The 15,354-nt window shown below is 36.3% G+C and overlaps 2 protein-coding genes across 6 annotated transcripts in view; one reads left to right on the forward strand and one right to left on the reverse strand.

Moving 5' to 3' along the window:
* On the reverse strand, positions 1 to 9,730 carry LOC137107727 (probable serine/threonine-protein kinase kinX). 5 transcript variants are annotated; one of them, XM_067491640.1, is made up of 6 exons: positions 9,569 to 9,730; positions 7,825 to 7,893; positions 6,957 to 7,095; positions 2,945 to 2,993; positions 2,063 to 2,133; positions 1 to 1,129 (listed from the first exon to the last, which is right to left on the reverse strand). In XM_067491640.1, the coding sequence occupies exons 3-6, from the start codon at positions 7,066 to 7,068 to the stop codon at positions 636 to 638; spliced, it is 726 nt and encodes a 241-aa protein (XP_067347741.1). In that variant the 5' UTR covers positions 7,069 to 7,095; positions 7,825 to 7,893; positions 9,569 to 9,730; the 3' UTR covers positions 1 to 635. The 5 variants fall into 5 exon arrangements, 4 of the variants coding, with proteins under 4 accessions (XP_067347741.1, XP_067347740.1, XP_067347739.1 ...); XM_067491639.1 differs by lacking the exon at positions 9,569 to 9,730 and adding an exon at positions 7,991 to 8,044; XM_067491638.1 differs by lacking the exon at positions 9,569 to 9,730 and having other exon boundaries at positions 7,825 to 8,000.
* rabep1 (rabaptin, RAB GTPase binding effector protein 1) overlaps positions 9,156 to 15,354 on the forward strand; it is a 23,343-nt gene continuing 17,144 nt past the window's right edge. Inside the window, exons 1-5 of the mRNA XM_067491636.1 lie at positions 9,156 to 9,315; positions 12,050 to 12,178; positions 12,341 to 12,544; positions 13,555 to 13,715; positions 14,815 to 14,934. Of these exons, the coding sequence (XP_067347737.1) occupies positions 9,270 to 9,315; positions 12,050 to 12,178; positions 12,341 to 12,544; positions 13,555 to 13,715; positions 14,815 to 14,934 (660 nt within the window). The 5' untranslated portion in view covers positions 9,156 to 9,269. The remainder of the gene's footprint in view (positions 9,316 to 12,049; positions 12,179 to 12,340; positions 12,545 to 13,554; positions 13,716 to 14,814; positions 14,935 to 15,354) is intronic.

Raw genomic sequence — 15,354 nt, forward strand, 5'->3', positions numbered from 1 at the left:
TATATATATATATATTTATATATGTTTATTTATTTACAGCTCTGTTTAAATACCTCTCGTTAAAAAGGATTAAACCAGATGACATCCCACAATAAGGTAGCAAACTTGATCGTTTTTTGAGCACCTGATACTTAAAATAAAATGTAAAGAATTAAACAATTCAGATGAAAAAAAAGCTATGTTTTAAAATGTATACAGAAAAAGTAACAAGTTATTTTCGGTAGCCTCTGCCTGCTGCTCAACAGATACAGTATTTGTATTTGTACTAGGTTACAGATGTTTTCAATTGGTACTATTGATGACACTACTGTATGTAACACATGTCAACGAACTTCAGTAAAACTGGCCTAGTAACTATAAACTGACTTTTCATAGTGTGCCATCAATGTTAATAAAGTTAACTCAAAAAGAACTTGATTAAAGGCTGTATACGCAGAATCAAATCTCTTTGCCCCAGTTGTCTGAATGGCATATTTCAGCCTCTTTATTGTTCTTTCTGCTTTTCTCTGTTGCACCCAATGTACACAAAATTCTATCTGTAATTTTCTGTTTCACAAGCAACTGTTAAAACTGATCTCTGCTCAGCAGGATCCAGCTAAGACACTCAAAAGCGTCACTCAGTATGATCTGTCTCTTTATGCCACATCATCATAGTCCTCTTCCTGGTCTTCAGCTTCCTCCCCAATGTCATCATAGTCCTCTGTGGAGGTGTTGTCACCTGCTGTATCTGGATCCACATATTGTGGAGCAGGAGGAAAAATCTCATTTTCACCATTCACCTTTACATAGTCAGGCAGTTCATCTGTGTTCTGTTCATATTCAGGCAGGGCCTGCTCGTAGTCATTCACGTTCTTTTCATATTCAGGCAGGGCCTGCTCGTAGTCATTCATGTTCTTTTCATATTCAGGCAGGGCCTGCTCGTAGTCATTCATGTTCTTTTCATATTCAGGCAGGGCCTGCTCGTAGTCATTCACGTTCTCATCATCTTCAGGCAGGGCCTCCTCGTAGTCATTCACGTTCTCTTCATCTTCAGGCAAGGCCTCCTCGTACTCATTCACGTTCTCTTCATCTTCAGGCAGGGCCTCCTCGTAGTCAGGTACCTCAGCCAGGTTCTCATAGCTCTGGGCCTCTGAAACAATAAATTCATAGTGAGACAGAGTTCATCATTTTGTTTCAAGTGTAAAACAGGGGTTTGGTAATAAGTTGAAGCAATAATGTACAGAATGAAAGAAATTTGAATGGTTTATTGTATGAGTTGATTTAATGTAGTATGACAAAAAGTGTACTTTGTTGGTGGAGATTTGCCTTGTAGTCAACTGCAGGAAAAGCTGATTACTCCTTTTAAAGTTGGGCCTTCCACAGTTAATGGGAAAGTTGAAGTTGAAGATACAGTGGCAAAAAACAAAAATTACATTTATTTATTGTGTAATGATGGCTCAGTCTTGGATCATTTGCAAAAATGTCACTCCAGACACATAGGGGGCTTTTTCATTGCTCATTATTGCATAACATCACTGTCGACAGCAGCCATGTTTATCATACTTCCACACCAGTGACAGATGTAGCTGGAGGCATTTTCAGGTTTCAGATTTTTTTCAGGTTGTACGTCCATCCATATACGACCATCTGAACATCATATCTCAGAAGTGACTTGAGGGAATTTCTTCAAAATTGGCACAAGAGTCCACTTGGCCACAAGGATGAACTGATTAGATTGCTGGTCAAAGGTCAAAGATTAAGGTCACTGAAAAGGTATGTCTATTATTTCACAGGAATGCTTGAAGAAGATCACTTTCATTTGGACTCAAAGATGAACATATTAGAACAGAGTGCGGGCAGACACAACTTGAGTGGTTCACAGACTCATGCAATACCAAGCCAAATATTTTTTACACTTCAGATTTTGTGATATTGTTTCATGGCAGACCGGATGTTATTTTGTAATCATGTCTTGTGATAATGTGGTAAAAGTGAGTGGGAGATGTGTGGTTTAGTTAAAAGAGTAGCAGAGCATTTATAAATTGCATCATATGATCCATTCAGCGATCCAACTGAGTCTTGCCTGCTGTGAGAAACTGTGTTCGGGGAGGTAGTGGAGGAATGCTGGGTTCTCTTTCCTGATATTTGTTGCTCCTGAAAATTTAAAAAGAGAAACACTGAAGTAAATCATTCGTAGGCAGGATCTGACTTGAACATTTGACTTGATGGAACAGTTCCATGAGTTCTTTGAGGATATTGATGCCAAACTCATTCCTGTCTATTCATTGTGAAGCTACAGCAAATCTCAGCCTGTCACTGGTTATCTTAGCATAGCCTAGGTTACTGCAGGTGAAGATCAGCCTGAAGCTAACTCGGGTACAATACATCAAATGGTAAAATGTTTGTTTCATAATATACATGATCCCTTGTAAATTCAAACACTAAAATCTGAAAATGGCAGGAAGGAGCTACCCTGTTTCTCTCTTTTATTAGATACTATACTTAATTGGAAAAATTCTTATATTTCTTGGTTATTGGTACAAATTTACCAAAAACGTGTTCTTAGATAATTTTTCAACTATTTGTGATCAGTTTGCAACTATTTCTGGTTGTTTTTCACCTTTTTCATGTACTTTTTCACAATTTTTTTAACTGAACTGTGTGAATTTCAAACAAGAGAATAACAGTTTGCTTAGACATTTGTGTCCACTCTGAATAAGAAGGATAAAGGATAAATAGAAAGAGGTTTAGATGTGGGGGGTAGTTAAATCTTGCTACATGTTTTGACCCTTATGCTAAGCTGAGCAAACTGTCTCGAGACTGTAACTTTATATTTAATAGACGGATGATTTGTCAATCATAGCCAATTATTTTAAGGAAATTAACTTATATATCATTCATCTTTTAATAATCCATGTAACCTATATAGAGTATATTCATTGTTAAATTAGAAAATATACTGTACTCGACATTGAAGCTGGATGGTTTCTGAAGCTGTAAGATCCTGTGTTTGCCTGCAGAAAAACAAAAGATTATGAAGTTAAATCAAAGCTGCAGGAAAAAGACAAACCCTAGAAACAGTGTCAAAAACAAAATGGCCTTTATTTCATTGTGTTCATTAACAGCTGTGCAGAACCAGGCCAGAATTATCATTATTATCATTATTATTATTAGAACTAAATAAGTAAATTAATGAAAATGACAAATTGTTTAGTAGCAAAGGTTTGTAAATTGCCTTTGACTTAAATAGGACATAACCATGAGAACAGCTACAAAAAAACACCCACATTTGCACAAATTTGTCATTACCTATGTTAAATTAAACCATATAAATTGTATGTCAAAACATATAAACATAAATTATTCATGTTTTCATTTCCACATGTGCAGTTTCTGATTTGCACTTGTGTTGTGTTGCCTTTATTTGGTCTGTTTATCCATACACTACCATCACTGCTGCTTCAGCCCAGTTTCTCCACAGGGGTCATTAAAGTTTCATCTAAGCTAATCAGCACCAGAGAGTCCCCCTAATAATAGCAATTCATAAAATTCTTATAGTTTTTCTTCTGTTTGCACTAAAACCCACTAATAGTTTTATAGTTACAGTTTCAGTCTATTATGGGTTAGTTTCCCTTCCTGCTCTTGCTCATTGTTTTTCGTAAATGTACGTGATGGTTTTCAGTTAAAAACAGGTAGTTATTGCTGGTGAAAATGAAACTAGTTTACAACATTCACTTCAGCTTTCTCCATGTTGAACAAAAAGTGGTTGGTAAAGTCTGTTATGTGCTGCTTTTTGGATTTCAATTGCTGTTGCACTGGTGTTCGAAACCTTTAAACTGGGTTAGATGACTTTAGTAGAATTTTGGTAGCACACTGATGCTCAGTAACAGTGGGGGAACAATGGGTATATCATATCATGGGAATCATGGTATTTACTAAGTAAAAAAATGGGTCAAATGATTGGTATAAACACTTCATGTATCTATGTAATAGGAGGCCAAAATCACATGGGTATTAAAATGGACACAATAAAACACCAAGAGCTATAGTCATTATCTGAAAACCCTTACGGTAGCTTCTGTGAAATAGTCATGAATAAGCTGTAAAATTAACTAGTCCCTTTGGGTACTTAATTATGGTAATATCTGTAGTGATAAAGATGGACGACATGACAGCTCTACAAAGGGGAAGCCATCTAAAACCACGGTTGCTGTATTAGGTCTCAAACCCCCTCCACATTTGACATTTTAGATAGTCATTATTAGATATTATTATTATATTCCACAATATTACGCATGTGATTTGTCATCGTATAACCTACATTTAGCCATTGCTAATATCAACCTGGTACACAGTTATTACTTTAGTAATTATCATGATATTACTTTATTATTTTATTGTTTATAACATAATCATGTTGTATTGTTATTACATAAATGTTACCCTTCCTTTCCCGTTTATTACTATGATATGCCCTCCGTTTTACCAAGGTATTATTTCACTATTACCTTGCTATTACCTTGATATTACCCCAAAATAAATATGTAATTTTTGAGCTGTAATGTGTTAATGAAAATTGCCATACAAAATGTTGCCTTAAACCGTTCGAGTTGGGAAAGGAAGGAAGGAACAAATTTGAAAGTGCTGAATGAAGTGAAAAGAGTACAAGTACAAGTACTTGTATGTATGTATGATACTCAGTAACAGAATCATCAGTGAGGATGTGAACATACTAATAGATAGTGCTGGCACTGAATACTAAATAGATGAAATTGCTGGATGTCATCATTGATAACACGCTGTGTGGGAAACTATTCATAAATACAATGACATTATTTGGTACGGGGATGTTTAACTGCATGTTAACACACATTTCTAAATATCAGCCACCCACATGGCAGCAACTCCATGCATTCAGGAATGTAGACATGGTCAAAACGACCTGCAAGACGAAGTTTAGGCTAGTCTGAGTATTTCCGAAACTGCTGATCTACAGGGCTGTTTATCCACAACTTCTCTCGGGCTTTTAGAGAATGGTTTAAAAAGAGACAATATCCAGCAAATGACAGTTATCTAGTTGAAAATGCCTGATGTCAGAGGTCCGAGGAGAATGGCCAGACTGGCTTGAGGGAATAGCAACTCAAATATTCACTTTTTACAATCGAGGTATTTAAAAGAGCATCTCTGAATGCATAACATGTCATGTAAAACCAGTCCGAGGATGAATCAAAAAAGTGTAAAACTCCCACTGGATTTAAAAAGATATTTAAAAATAATGCGTTTAATTGTAGGCTATTACAAAGCAGTAGGGTTATAAATAAGATTTCATTTCTGCCTCCTTCCTTTTGGTCTCATCTAAGAGGACCTTAATCATCACATATTAGAGGCCTGACTGCAAATTGTTCAAAGATGCAATAATATGCATGATGAATATTCAAATAATTATAGAGACGTTAAAAAAGATCCATGACTAAATTATTTATATTTTAATTATTGATACTTAAATCATTGTTTAATATAAATACTATCATTCCTTGTAATTATAGTATTAAATGCATTCTTTTTTTTAACAGCGTAGGAAGAAAAAAAAATTAAACTTTATAATATTGACAAAACACTGCAATGTAACACTTGGCAACAATTCCAATTTCTTTAGACCAGTTGTAATGGTAAATGGTAAATTTACACGCTTTACACTGCTTCTTATTTACCCATTCACACTCACACACACATTCATTCACTGATGGGGCCAACACTGGCCAACACTCACCGGGAGCAACTAAATTGGGGTTCAGTGTCTTGCTCAAGACATGTCTCGCACTTCGACATATTCATTCTAAACCTTTACACAAGAACCATATACATGAAACGGAGCTTTTTTAAATAAACAGTAAATTCTGGTTGCAGGTCCCTTGTCATAATTTAGACGTCTATAAGTTGGTTACAGTTTATCCAAAGAAACATGTCATTGCCAACAATTGAAATTGGACACAAACACACACAACGCATTAAATGTTTTCCCTGTAATCATATATAAAAGAAAAGACAAACAAAATAATTTGTGCAGTCCAGCTTTGCTTTCATTTTGTCTCCCATCAATCATCTAACAACAATTCATATGTGTGACTGGAGAGAAATAACTTGATTAAACTCCCTAATTATACATAACGTACTTACAACTAGTAGTACTTACAACTGTACCGTGACCAGCCACTGCGGTAAAATGCCGCTTACAAGTTAATGTATCAGCACTGAAACTCAAATAAATTTATTATAACATATCTTTTACAAGGACACTACAGATAAATACTGAAACAATGTGTTAATTATATCTTTTAAACTTGAATCTAATGTAGTTAATTAACACACACACATACATACATACATATATATATATATATATATATATATATATATATATATATATATATATATATATATATATATATATATATACACACACCCACCCAGGTAGGGTGGGTGTGTGTGTGTTTGTGTGCTGTATGGGTGTGTGTGTGTTTGTGTGCTGTATGAAAAGAGAGAGAGAGAGAGAATTGTTTTCATAGAAACCACACTCTATTACAATATATGCTGGTATATATATATATATATATATATATATATATATATATATATCCCACCAAGATATAGTAAAATAAGTGGAAATATGGATGTTGCAATTCCAGATTTTCCCGCTGAAACCACACTTGACTAGAAATACATTTAACTAAGGATGAGCTAAATTCTGTTGTGACACTATTTTAACTCAAGTACTTCTATGTATTAAACCGTCATGATGACAATGTTTTGTCACAGCTTTCCATAAGATTATAAAGTTGTACAAACAGGATTTTTAGTACACTTAAAGAAAGAAGAACAGGAAATATGTGACAGCAGGAAAAGGACACAAACATTTTTGTTCTTACATGCAAATGTGGCACATAACTTCAGACAGATGTGTCAGAGATTTAACTTACCTCTTCTGGATATGCAAAGGTTGATAAAAAAGAAGACAAGGCTGATGACCACAGTCACAAAAATCATCCCTAATATCACCCATAACCAGAGGAATTTGCGTAAATAACCCATGAGTACTCTCCTTAACACCACAGGCAACTGAAGAGAAAACAAAGAAAATCACATTAAAGCTGAAAATAAAATAAAATCCGGCAGAACATCTTAGTTACTGCTTTTCAGTATACAGCGCTGTGAATCGGAAAGAAGCCCACTCACCACTTCCCCTTTTCGTGTGTTGACTAAGTCTTATTTTGGTACCATATTTACATTATCATTCTGAGAATCAAGCGAGCCTCTTGTAATTTTCCAGGGGCTTCTTTTTTGCGACGAGGTTAACAGAAAACAATCAAAATGTGCTCCTTTTCCTCTGAGCTGAGTCGTTTCTGGTTAATTCTCTGCTCAACTGGGCACAGAATTATCTGCACTTTACATGAGGAGCTTCCAAATGAATCGTGTATGACAGATAGAAAGACATATTTATTTGTGCTTCCTTATCTCCATGAACAGACTGATATAAGTGCCCCTTTGTTTTCTTTTTATCTGTATGTCCCATACGCTCTTTGCAATAGTTTCCTGCCATCTTTCAAGTGTGGCATATGAATGTACTGCTGATTCAGACCCTTGCTGGATACTGTGATGTTTCTTTCACATGGATGCACGGAAATGAATAGAAGTGACTTTTAGAGCTATAGATAGACCCAGTTTTTTTCCATAATATGATCCAAAATAACAATAGAATTATGTATAACTTAAAATGTTGTATCATAGATCTTTAAGTCCAATCTAGTATACATCAACTTCTTTCCAAATACTTAGAATATGCCTTACCTTTTCAGAAAACTGCTCACAACTTCACTGGTGGATTCTGGAGAGGCTCTCGGCAAATCGATGATGAAACTGGAAATGAAGATAAAAAATACATTTTATACCGTATTTGCATAACAGCTTCTAATTTTCCTTGTTCATCAAATAAACTTGATGGTTGAGACTCAACTATCTCCACCCACTGCCATGCTCCAGCGACCACAGTATGTGTGTGAATACGTCTGTATGCCTGGGAGAGTCAAACAGTCAAACCAAATCTATACAACTGTATGAAGACGACAAGCAAAACTTTGCTTTTACAAAGCAAGTCTTGTTAATGTCTTGTGACAGTTTATGTAAATGCCAGAAGAGAACATAATAGTAATTTCAAATCTCTTTACGAATTTAATTGCTCTCACAATAGTATTGCCTTTTTTTCTCTGCAAAACATGGCCTGCGGGTATCATATGTCCTTATGATACATAATTTCAATTTTGCGTCATAGAAATCTGTATTAATTATTGCTTTCAGCAAAACAATAAATAAAAATACATAAATAAAGTTTAATGTGTAACTTCATACAGTACTTCTATTTATCTTAAGCGCTTAATTTTGCTTTTATTTTGAAAGGTCTTACCGGATACTTTGAGCTATTTAAAATAAATGAGGATGTAATAGGAAATACACGGTTTGCCGTCAAAAAAATGTAAAATGCGAAAAAGATTATTAGGAGGCCATGGTATAATTATTTTGCATTCCTTTTGTGTGCATGCACAGCCATTTTGTCTCTTAGTTTCTCTGTCACTTTTTTTTGTCTCTTTGCAATAATTTTGTCATGCCCATTTTACATCTCTTGATAGCTATTTTCTATACATTTAAAGTGATTTTGAGGGATTGTATTCTGTCTCTTTTAAACCATTTTCTGTCTTTTTGTAATTGTTTTGCATCTAAATTATTTTTCAGTCATACTTGTTTTGTGTTTTCTAGTAGTTACATATGACATTTATCCTGAAATTATTTGTTTTCCATCTCTTTGCGATTTTTGTCTCTTTCTTGTTGCTGTGCAATGGTTTTCAGTCATTTTGTGACTCAATTAACTCATTTGTGTCTATTCAAATGTTGCATCTGTTGTTTTAGTTTTATTTATACTTGTTTTGTGTCTCTTTGCAGTTGTTTAGTTTTCCAACATCAAATATTAAAAGTCCCATCGTACAGATGCTCTACTTGAGGGCCCCCATGACCTTTAGAGGTGTGCGAGCCTGTGCCCAGGAAGTCCATTAAAAATCCGCCCTTGGCGTAAAACTGCCCTCACCCACCAAACAACTTCTATTTTATTTTGAAGGTTTAAACGGAAGCCTTTGTTTCCCCGTGCTAACTTAACGCTAGTTGTGATGTTAGCCTGTTTTCTTGGACACTCCTAGCTCTTATCCCACTGCCCTGGTAATTGCTTCAAACCCCCTCAGGAAACCATGGCCGAGCAGGCCCCGGGATCCCCTATGTCGTCCCAAGATGACGGTAAATTTCATTTGTGGGGGGACTTTTGTGGGGGGGAGGAGTATTAAGAGCGGGGGGCAACGAAGCCAGCGGCCTCTGCATCCTTGACAACATTAGCTAACGTTAGTTAGCAGCATCAGGGCGACGTGTCACTGGCTGTCACTAGCTCACATTGATCATTAACCGCTGCGCAGCGTGCGATTTACAAATATCAACCTGAATTAAGTTGTTGCTAAAGCTTCACAGTCCTGGATTAGTGCCGTGTGTTGCCTACCAAGATAGCTAAGCTAGCGCTGGTTTTTCTTTAGCCTTCGTACTGTCATCTTGCAGTGTAAGCTTGTAGCTGTAGCTCGTCCGATTAATTTGATCTAATGGTCGGCTCTGGCCTCTGTTGGCCTGACACTGGTCAGTCTCTAACATGGGTCCTACGGGTCTTATCTCAGACCATTTCTACGTGCTGTGTATGTCCTGCACACTCACTGTCATGTGGGTTGGACCATGATACAGGAGGTTGACTCTCGGGTTTTCAAACACGGGTTCGAGGACCAGCCGGGGGTCCTGCAGGAGGTCATTGCTGGAGCTTTAAATGTACATGTAATCATCTGGCAGAATCCAAAGTGACTTACTGCTAAACCAGTCGAAGAGAAAACGCACATTAAAGCACATTGCTAAGACAGTACACCTTTTCATTTCATGACAGGTAAAGGCATTATAGAACATATAGGATACTTTATTGATTTATGTATTTATTGTAGTTGGATAGTTTGTGTACATAGGAAGTGGCGGAAGAGTTTCATCTTTGTTTGTTAGCTCGTTACGCCTTAGTGGGAACACTGAGCTGAAGAGCTTTGCTTGGGATCCTATGCTGTTTCTTCTAGGAGCCACCAGATACTGTTTTTGACAGAGGACAATGGGCTGGAGGGACAGTAGAGCTGGATGAGGGCATTAGGACAGGTAGCTGCTGTTGAATTGACCACTCAGTTCAGTTGTTATGACTTAATGTCTGCAGCTACATAGAGATTTAAATACTGAGGTCACGTATCAAGTAAAAATATAAGATAAGCTCTACATCCAGTTTCTGATATCCTTTGAGGTTTTCTATCTCCCATTCTATGGTAAACTGGTTATTTTCAAATTAACTACGAATGTTGATGACAACACAGTGTTTTATTAACACATGATAGAAAAACTGATTGATTATAATTTATATGTTGCAGCCCAAATTGTTTTTATCAAGTACTAAAAGTTGTGCATTTATGTCACGGAGTTAACTATTGGTTTCTCAAAAGGTGTACTAATTTTTGGCTCTGTAAAATTGCATAAGGTTGTTTGAAAACACTGTGACAAGAATGGATGCTAACACAGGAAGCATGTATTACCATAGACTGGAATATATGAGGTGCACAAACTGTTGCTGGCATGAGCATAATGATTACATTAGTGATTTATACATTGAATTGACTTGTGGTATTTAAAAAATGACTGTCACAAGAAATCCAACCTGACATCTTTGGATTTCTGGTTTTATCTGATTCACCAAAGATTCTTTCCAACCATAGGAGAAAGCTGGGAGACGTGCCCAATATACTCACCAATTAATTGATTATTGAGAAAGACTGATAATTGTAACCCTTATTTGTCTGCAAACATTGTTTTTGAAATTATGCTGCAGAAAGAACATTTGCAATGCTGTCATTTTATTAGATGATAATGAAGGAAGTTTTAGTAGAATTTACATTTGCATTTCTTACCTAGGCTGCTTTTAACTGGTATGGCAATTATCACCAAGTTTTACATTACATTACATTTAGTCATTTAGCAGACGCTTTTATCCAAAGTGACTTAAAAGTGAGGTACAAGGCGGCAAAAATCTAAGTCAAGGAGAAAACATGTAGAAAAGTTGTATCAGAAAAGTGTTTACATTTCATGAGATGCAAATGCAAGAAAGAGAGGAAAGAAAGATATTTTTTTATTATTATTAATGGAGTTAAAGGCATAGGAAGGTGTGGAAGAGTTCTGTTTTCAGTGGTACCACGTTGTGGTATGCCAGAAAAGCTGAACATACTGCACGCTGAAGCGCATCAGAAACCCATCGGAATATGTGTTGAACTTATGATGGAATTTCTGCTTTACAGTTTGCTTTGCTATCATATGATCTAGACTAGCAGTAGACTGATCTGACTAGTAAATGTTTCCTGTCTGTGCTTTAAAATACCTTCCCCTCTTTTCAGACTGATAGTTTAAAAAAAGGAAATAAATATGTAAATTAAAAAACGCAGCAGATGTAAGCAGCACTAGATGTAAAGTCTGAGAATTCAAGTTAGGTTGGAAGACTATAACTCTGGTGTGGAGATTTATAATTAGGCTTTATAATAAGTGCTGATTTCATTTTTATGAAACACTTATAAATGCTGAGTTGTGTATTGCTATTACAAATGCTATTATGTGACTACCTCCTTGAATGCTTAAATGATGTTACAAACTAAGACTGTGGTAACACTAAGACCAGGTAACACAAATTTCTTGTGCTAGTAGTGAAAGTGCCCTTTATGTTTGATGACAAATTCAAGTGACAACAGTTAATCAGAATATATATTTACTTTCAAGTAATATGTTTGTTTTGCTCATCTGTATGTTTGTTTATATATTTATCATATATTAAATTCATTTTCGTCTATATGGTATTGTATTTGCCTAATGCAGGTAATTAAAAACCTTTTTTTTTTCTGTATTTTGTTTATTTTTCATGATCCAGAGGTGCTCCAGCAGCGAATGGCCGCTCTGGAGCAGGAGAGGGTCGCGTTCATCAAACTCAAGCAGCAGCTAGAGGCCGAGTTCAACCAGAAACGAGCCAAATTCAAAGAGCTCTACTTGTCAAAGGAAGGTAAGATTCCATAGTCACACTACACTTGCCTTATGTTGCTTTATCTCATCTGTTACTTAAAGAGCTGTGCATTTGTATGCCTTCTCTCCTTACCCTGGTTCTTTTTCTTTGTCTTTTTGCACATTTGTTTATGCCATCTTGATCCGTCCTGTCGCTTTCTAGAGGAGGTGAAAAGGCAGAACTTTGCATTGGAGGGGGCCCAGGCTGAGCTGAGTTCCATCCAGGCCCAGCTGGCTCAGGCCCGGGCCGAGATAGAGACCATCAAAGCAGTGGCCACCGTGTCAGAAAACACCAAACAGGAAGCCATTGACCAGGTCCGCAGCCAGTGGCAGGAGGAGGTGGCCTCGCTGCAGGCCATCATGAAAGGTAAACTAAGTTGCTCTTACATTCTCTGTTAAAAGATGAGGTAAGATTTGAAAGCACAAAGAGCATTTTTAAGTTACATGAATTTATCTCCTAGAACAAACAACATTTATTATACATACATTATATTGAAGTTGTATTTAGGTTGTATTTAAGAAGGAAGCTGAGACTGACATTGGAAAAGGAAGAGAGACTTCTGCTCATTTTATTTGACGGAAGCAAGGACGTGTCTAAGTATAGAAAGTAAGATGTAGTGAGACATGTGTCACTGCAGACAATTGAACTTGTCAAAGTGGAAAAATCTGTTGTTACTCATAAACAAATTATGACCTTGTGCTACTTACATGTTTTAATAAAGCATGACTCAACTGAGTGTGTTTCTGTCCACCTTTATGCTGTTTTTCATTTTAAATTCTTGACATATGAAGAAGTCACTGGGAAAGTTGGTGTATTTATTTTTTTTAAATGTTGTCACATTTGTCACGTGTGCAGTGGACACAGGGTTACCAAAAAGATTATGACGAACATGAAGTCTTAATTTCCTGTCTTATTTTTTTTATATTAATGTAAACTGAATATATTTCCGTGGAAAAAAAAAAATCTGGAGCTTTGCAAAATTATTAGGTTATTTTCAGCTCTAACATTTTAGTAACAATTTAGCATTTTTTGGGATGGAAATTATGTATATACACTAAATGGGTACATGGAATTTCAAGCATAATTCAGACAGCTACAACCTAGTTTTTAAAAAAGTTGGGGCACTGTGTGTAAACGATAAATTTAAATATTATGAAACCAATATTTCCTTGAAAATACCAAATGTTGCTTCTCTATTGTATATCTTCTAGACTACAAATGTCTATATACCCATAAAAAAAAAAAAAAATATCTTTTTGACAATATCTATCTAAGTCTAATAACAAAAATAATTTGCCTCTTTTAGTAGTATTCAAAATATGTATTTTTCATGTTCTTTATGTTATTATTGCTTCCTCTCCTCCTCCATTCTTCAGATACGGTGTGTGAATTAGAGGTCCAGTTCCACCAGCGCTTGGACCAGGAGCGAGCCCAGTGGAACCAGTACCGGGAGGCAATGGAGAGGGAATTGGGGGATCTGAGACGGCGTCTTACTGAGGGCCTTGAGGAGGAAAACCTGGAGAATGAAATGAAGAAAGTAGGAGTTTTTTTTTATTTTATTTTTTACTTTTTAAACTAGCATGTTGACTGCTGTATCTTGTTAATGAAGCGGAAACAGTTCTTCGCTACTGTACTCTGACTAATTAATTGTCTGTGGCTGAGCTGTTTGTTGTGCTGCCAATGAATCTCAATATTTTATGGTATTTCCTCAGATTTCCCCTAGAAACAAACGATGCTGAATGCCAGACAGCATCTCACAATGGGCCAGATACTTGAGCCAGCTAGAGTATCTGCTAGGTGTTGACCAATTTTGCAGGCTGGTTCCAAAAGTAGAAGCGTGTCCTTATCATGCATAATAAAGCTAAATATGTAGACCACATATGTTTACTAGAAGCACTTAAATCAGATCATTCAGATATGATGGTGTAACTTAAACATCAATTTAGCTTAGTGGCTACTGGGCTCCTCATGCATCTCTGTCATCCATGGTGTTACATCAGTAGGAGGACAATTGTGGAAAATAAATCAGATGACAGTAATGCTCTTTGGACGTTTTTGCTGACTAAAGTCCCTTTACACTGCTTATTCAAGGCACCATTATTATTATGCATCATTTTGGTGCTACACTCTTCTGTATAAAAGGTAAGACACTGATAGGGTGGGTTGTTGTAGACTCTCCTTGATGTTGGCATAGGAGCAGGTAATATTACTGCATCAGCCCTGCTCCACCTTTGTTTTAAAAGTGACAGATTGCATCTGATGAAGAGCTTGAATTTTTCTTTACATATTATTCCCTTGGTCAGGCTCCAGGGTAGAATCTCCTCGTTGACTCTTTCACTTACGCGTATGCAGAAGAAACAGCTTTTATGACATGTTTTAAACTCAAACATAGTTAATGTGCAGTGTGCACAGTATGTTAATGATTACCTTCACATTTAGATTCTTGCTGGCAGTGTGTTGTGTAATAATACATAACATACATACATTTCTTTCATCTTGACTAAAAGTGTTTCTTTTAGTAGGAGTATAATGTCTCTCTTTGGCAGTTGTAAAAAGAAATAAAGCATATAAAAACTGTAGTCCGTAGTTGTGCAAAATTTTATTGAGTTATAAACTGAGTTTAAAATGCCTTAAAGGCCCAGGAGGATGCAGAAAAGCTGCGTTCAGTTGTGATGCCTATGGAGCAGGAGATCGCAGCCCTGAAAGCCAAGCTGACCACAGCTGAGGAGCGGGTGAAAGAGCTGGAAGCGTCTAAGGTCAGTCAGCACTTAATCAATGATTCAGTGTGGAAAATGAATCCCTAAGACGGTTCCTAACACTTCACCAAAGGCATGGCAGCTGCTCTTTCTAAGTGAATTGAATTTGAAATGGTTCATTCCATTACATTATATAGAAAGCGTTTCCATCATTTCAGAATGTTTATGTGGCTTCCTCAGTCCTTAGTATTTGGTGCGGAAAATGTCAATTCTATGCAAAAAAAAACAACCTATGTGTTAAACTCAGAAGCAGAAGAAGGAATATAGAAAATGTATTACAATGCTCTACTAAATGATTGAAGTCTCTGTGTAGGCTATGACGTCCATCTTTTAAAGATTGATGCTTGGTAAATGTCAGTGCAAAGCCCTGTTACTAATTTCTTATTACAATCTGCTTTGATAGTGTCTTACAGCATTTCT

Source organism: Channa argus, chromosome 22 (assembly GCF_033026475.1).
Source record: "Channa argus isolate prfri chromosome 22, Channa argus male v1.0, whole genome shotgun sequence".
Lineage (NCBI taxonomy): Eukaryota > Metazoa > Chordata > Actinopteri > Anabantiformes > Channidae > Channa > Channa argus.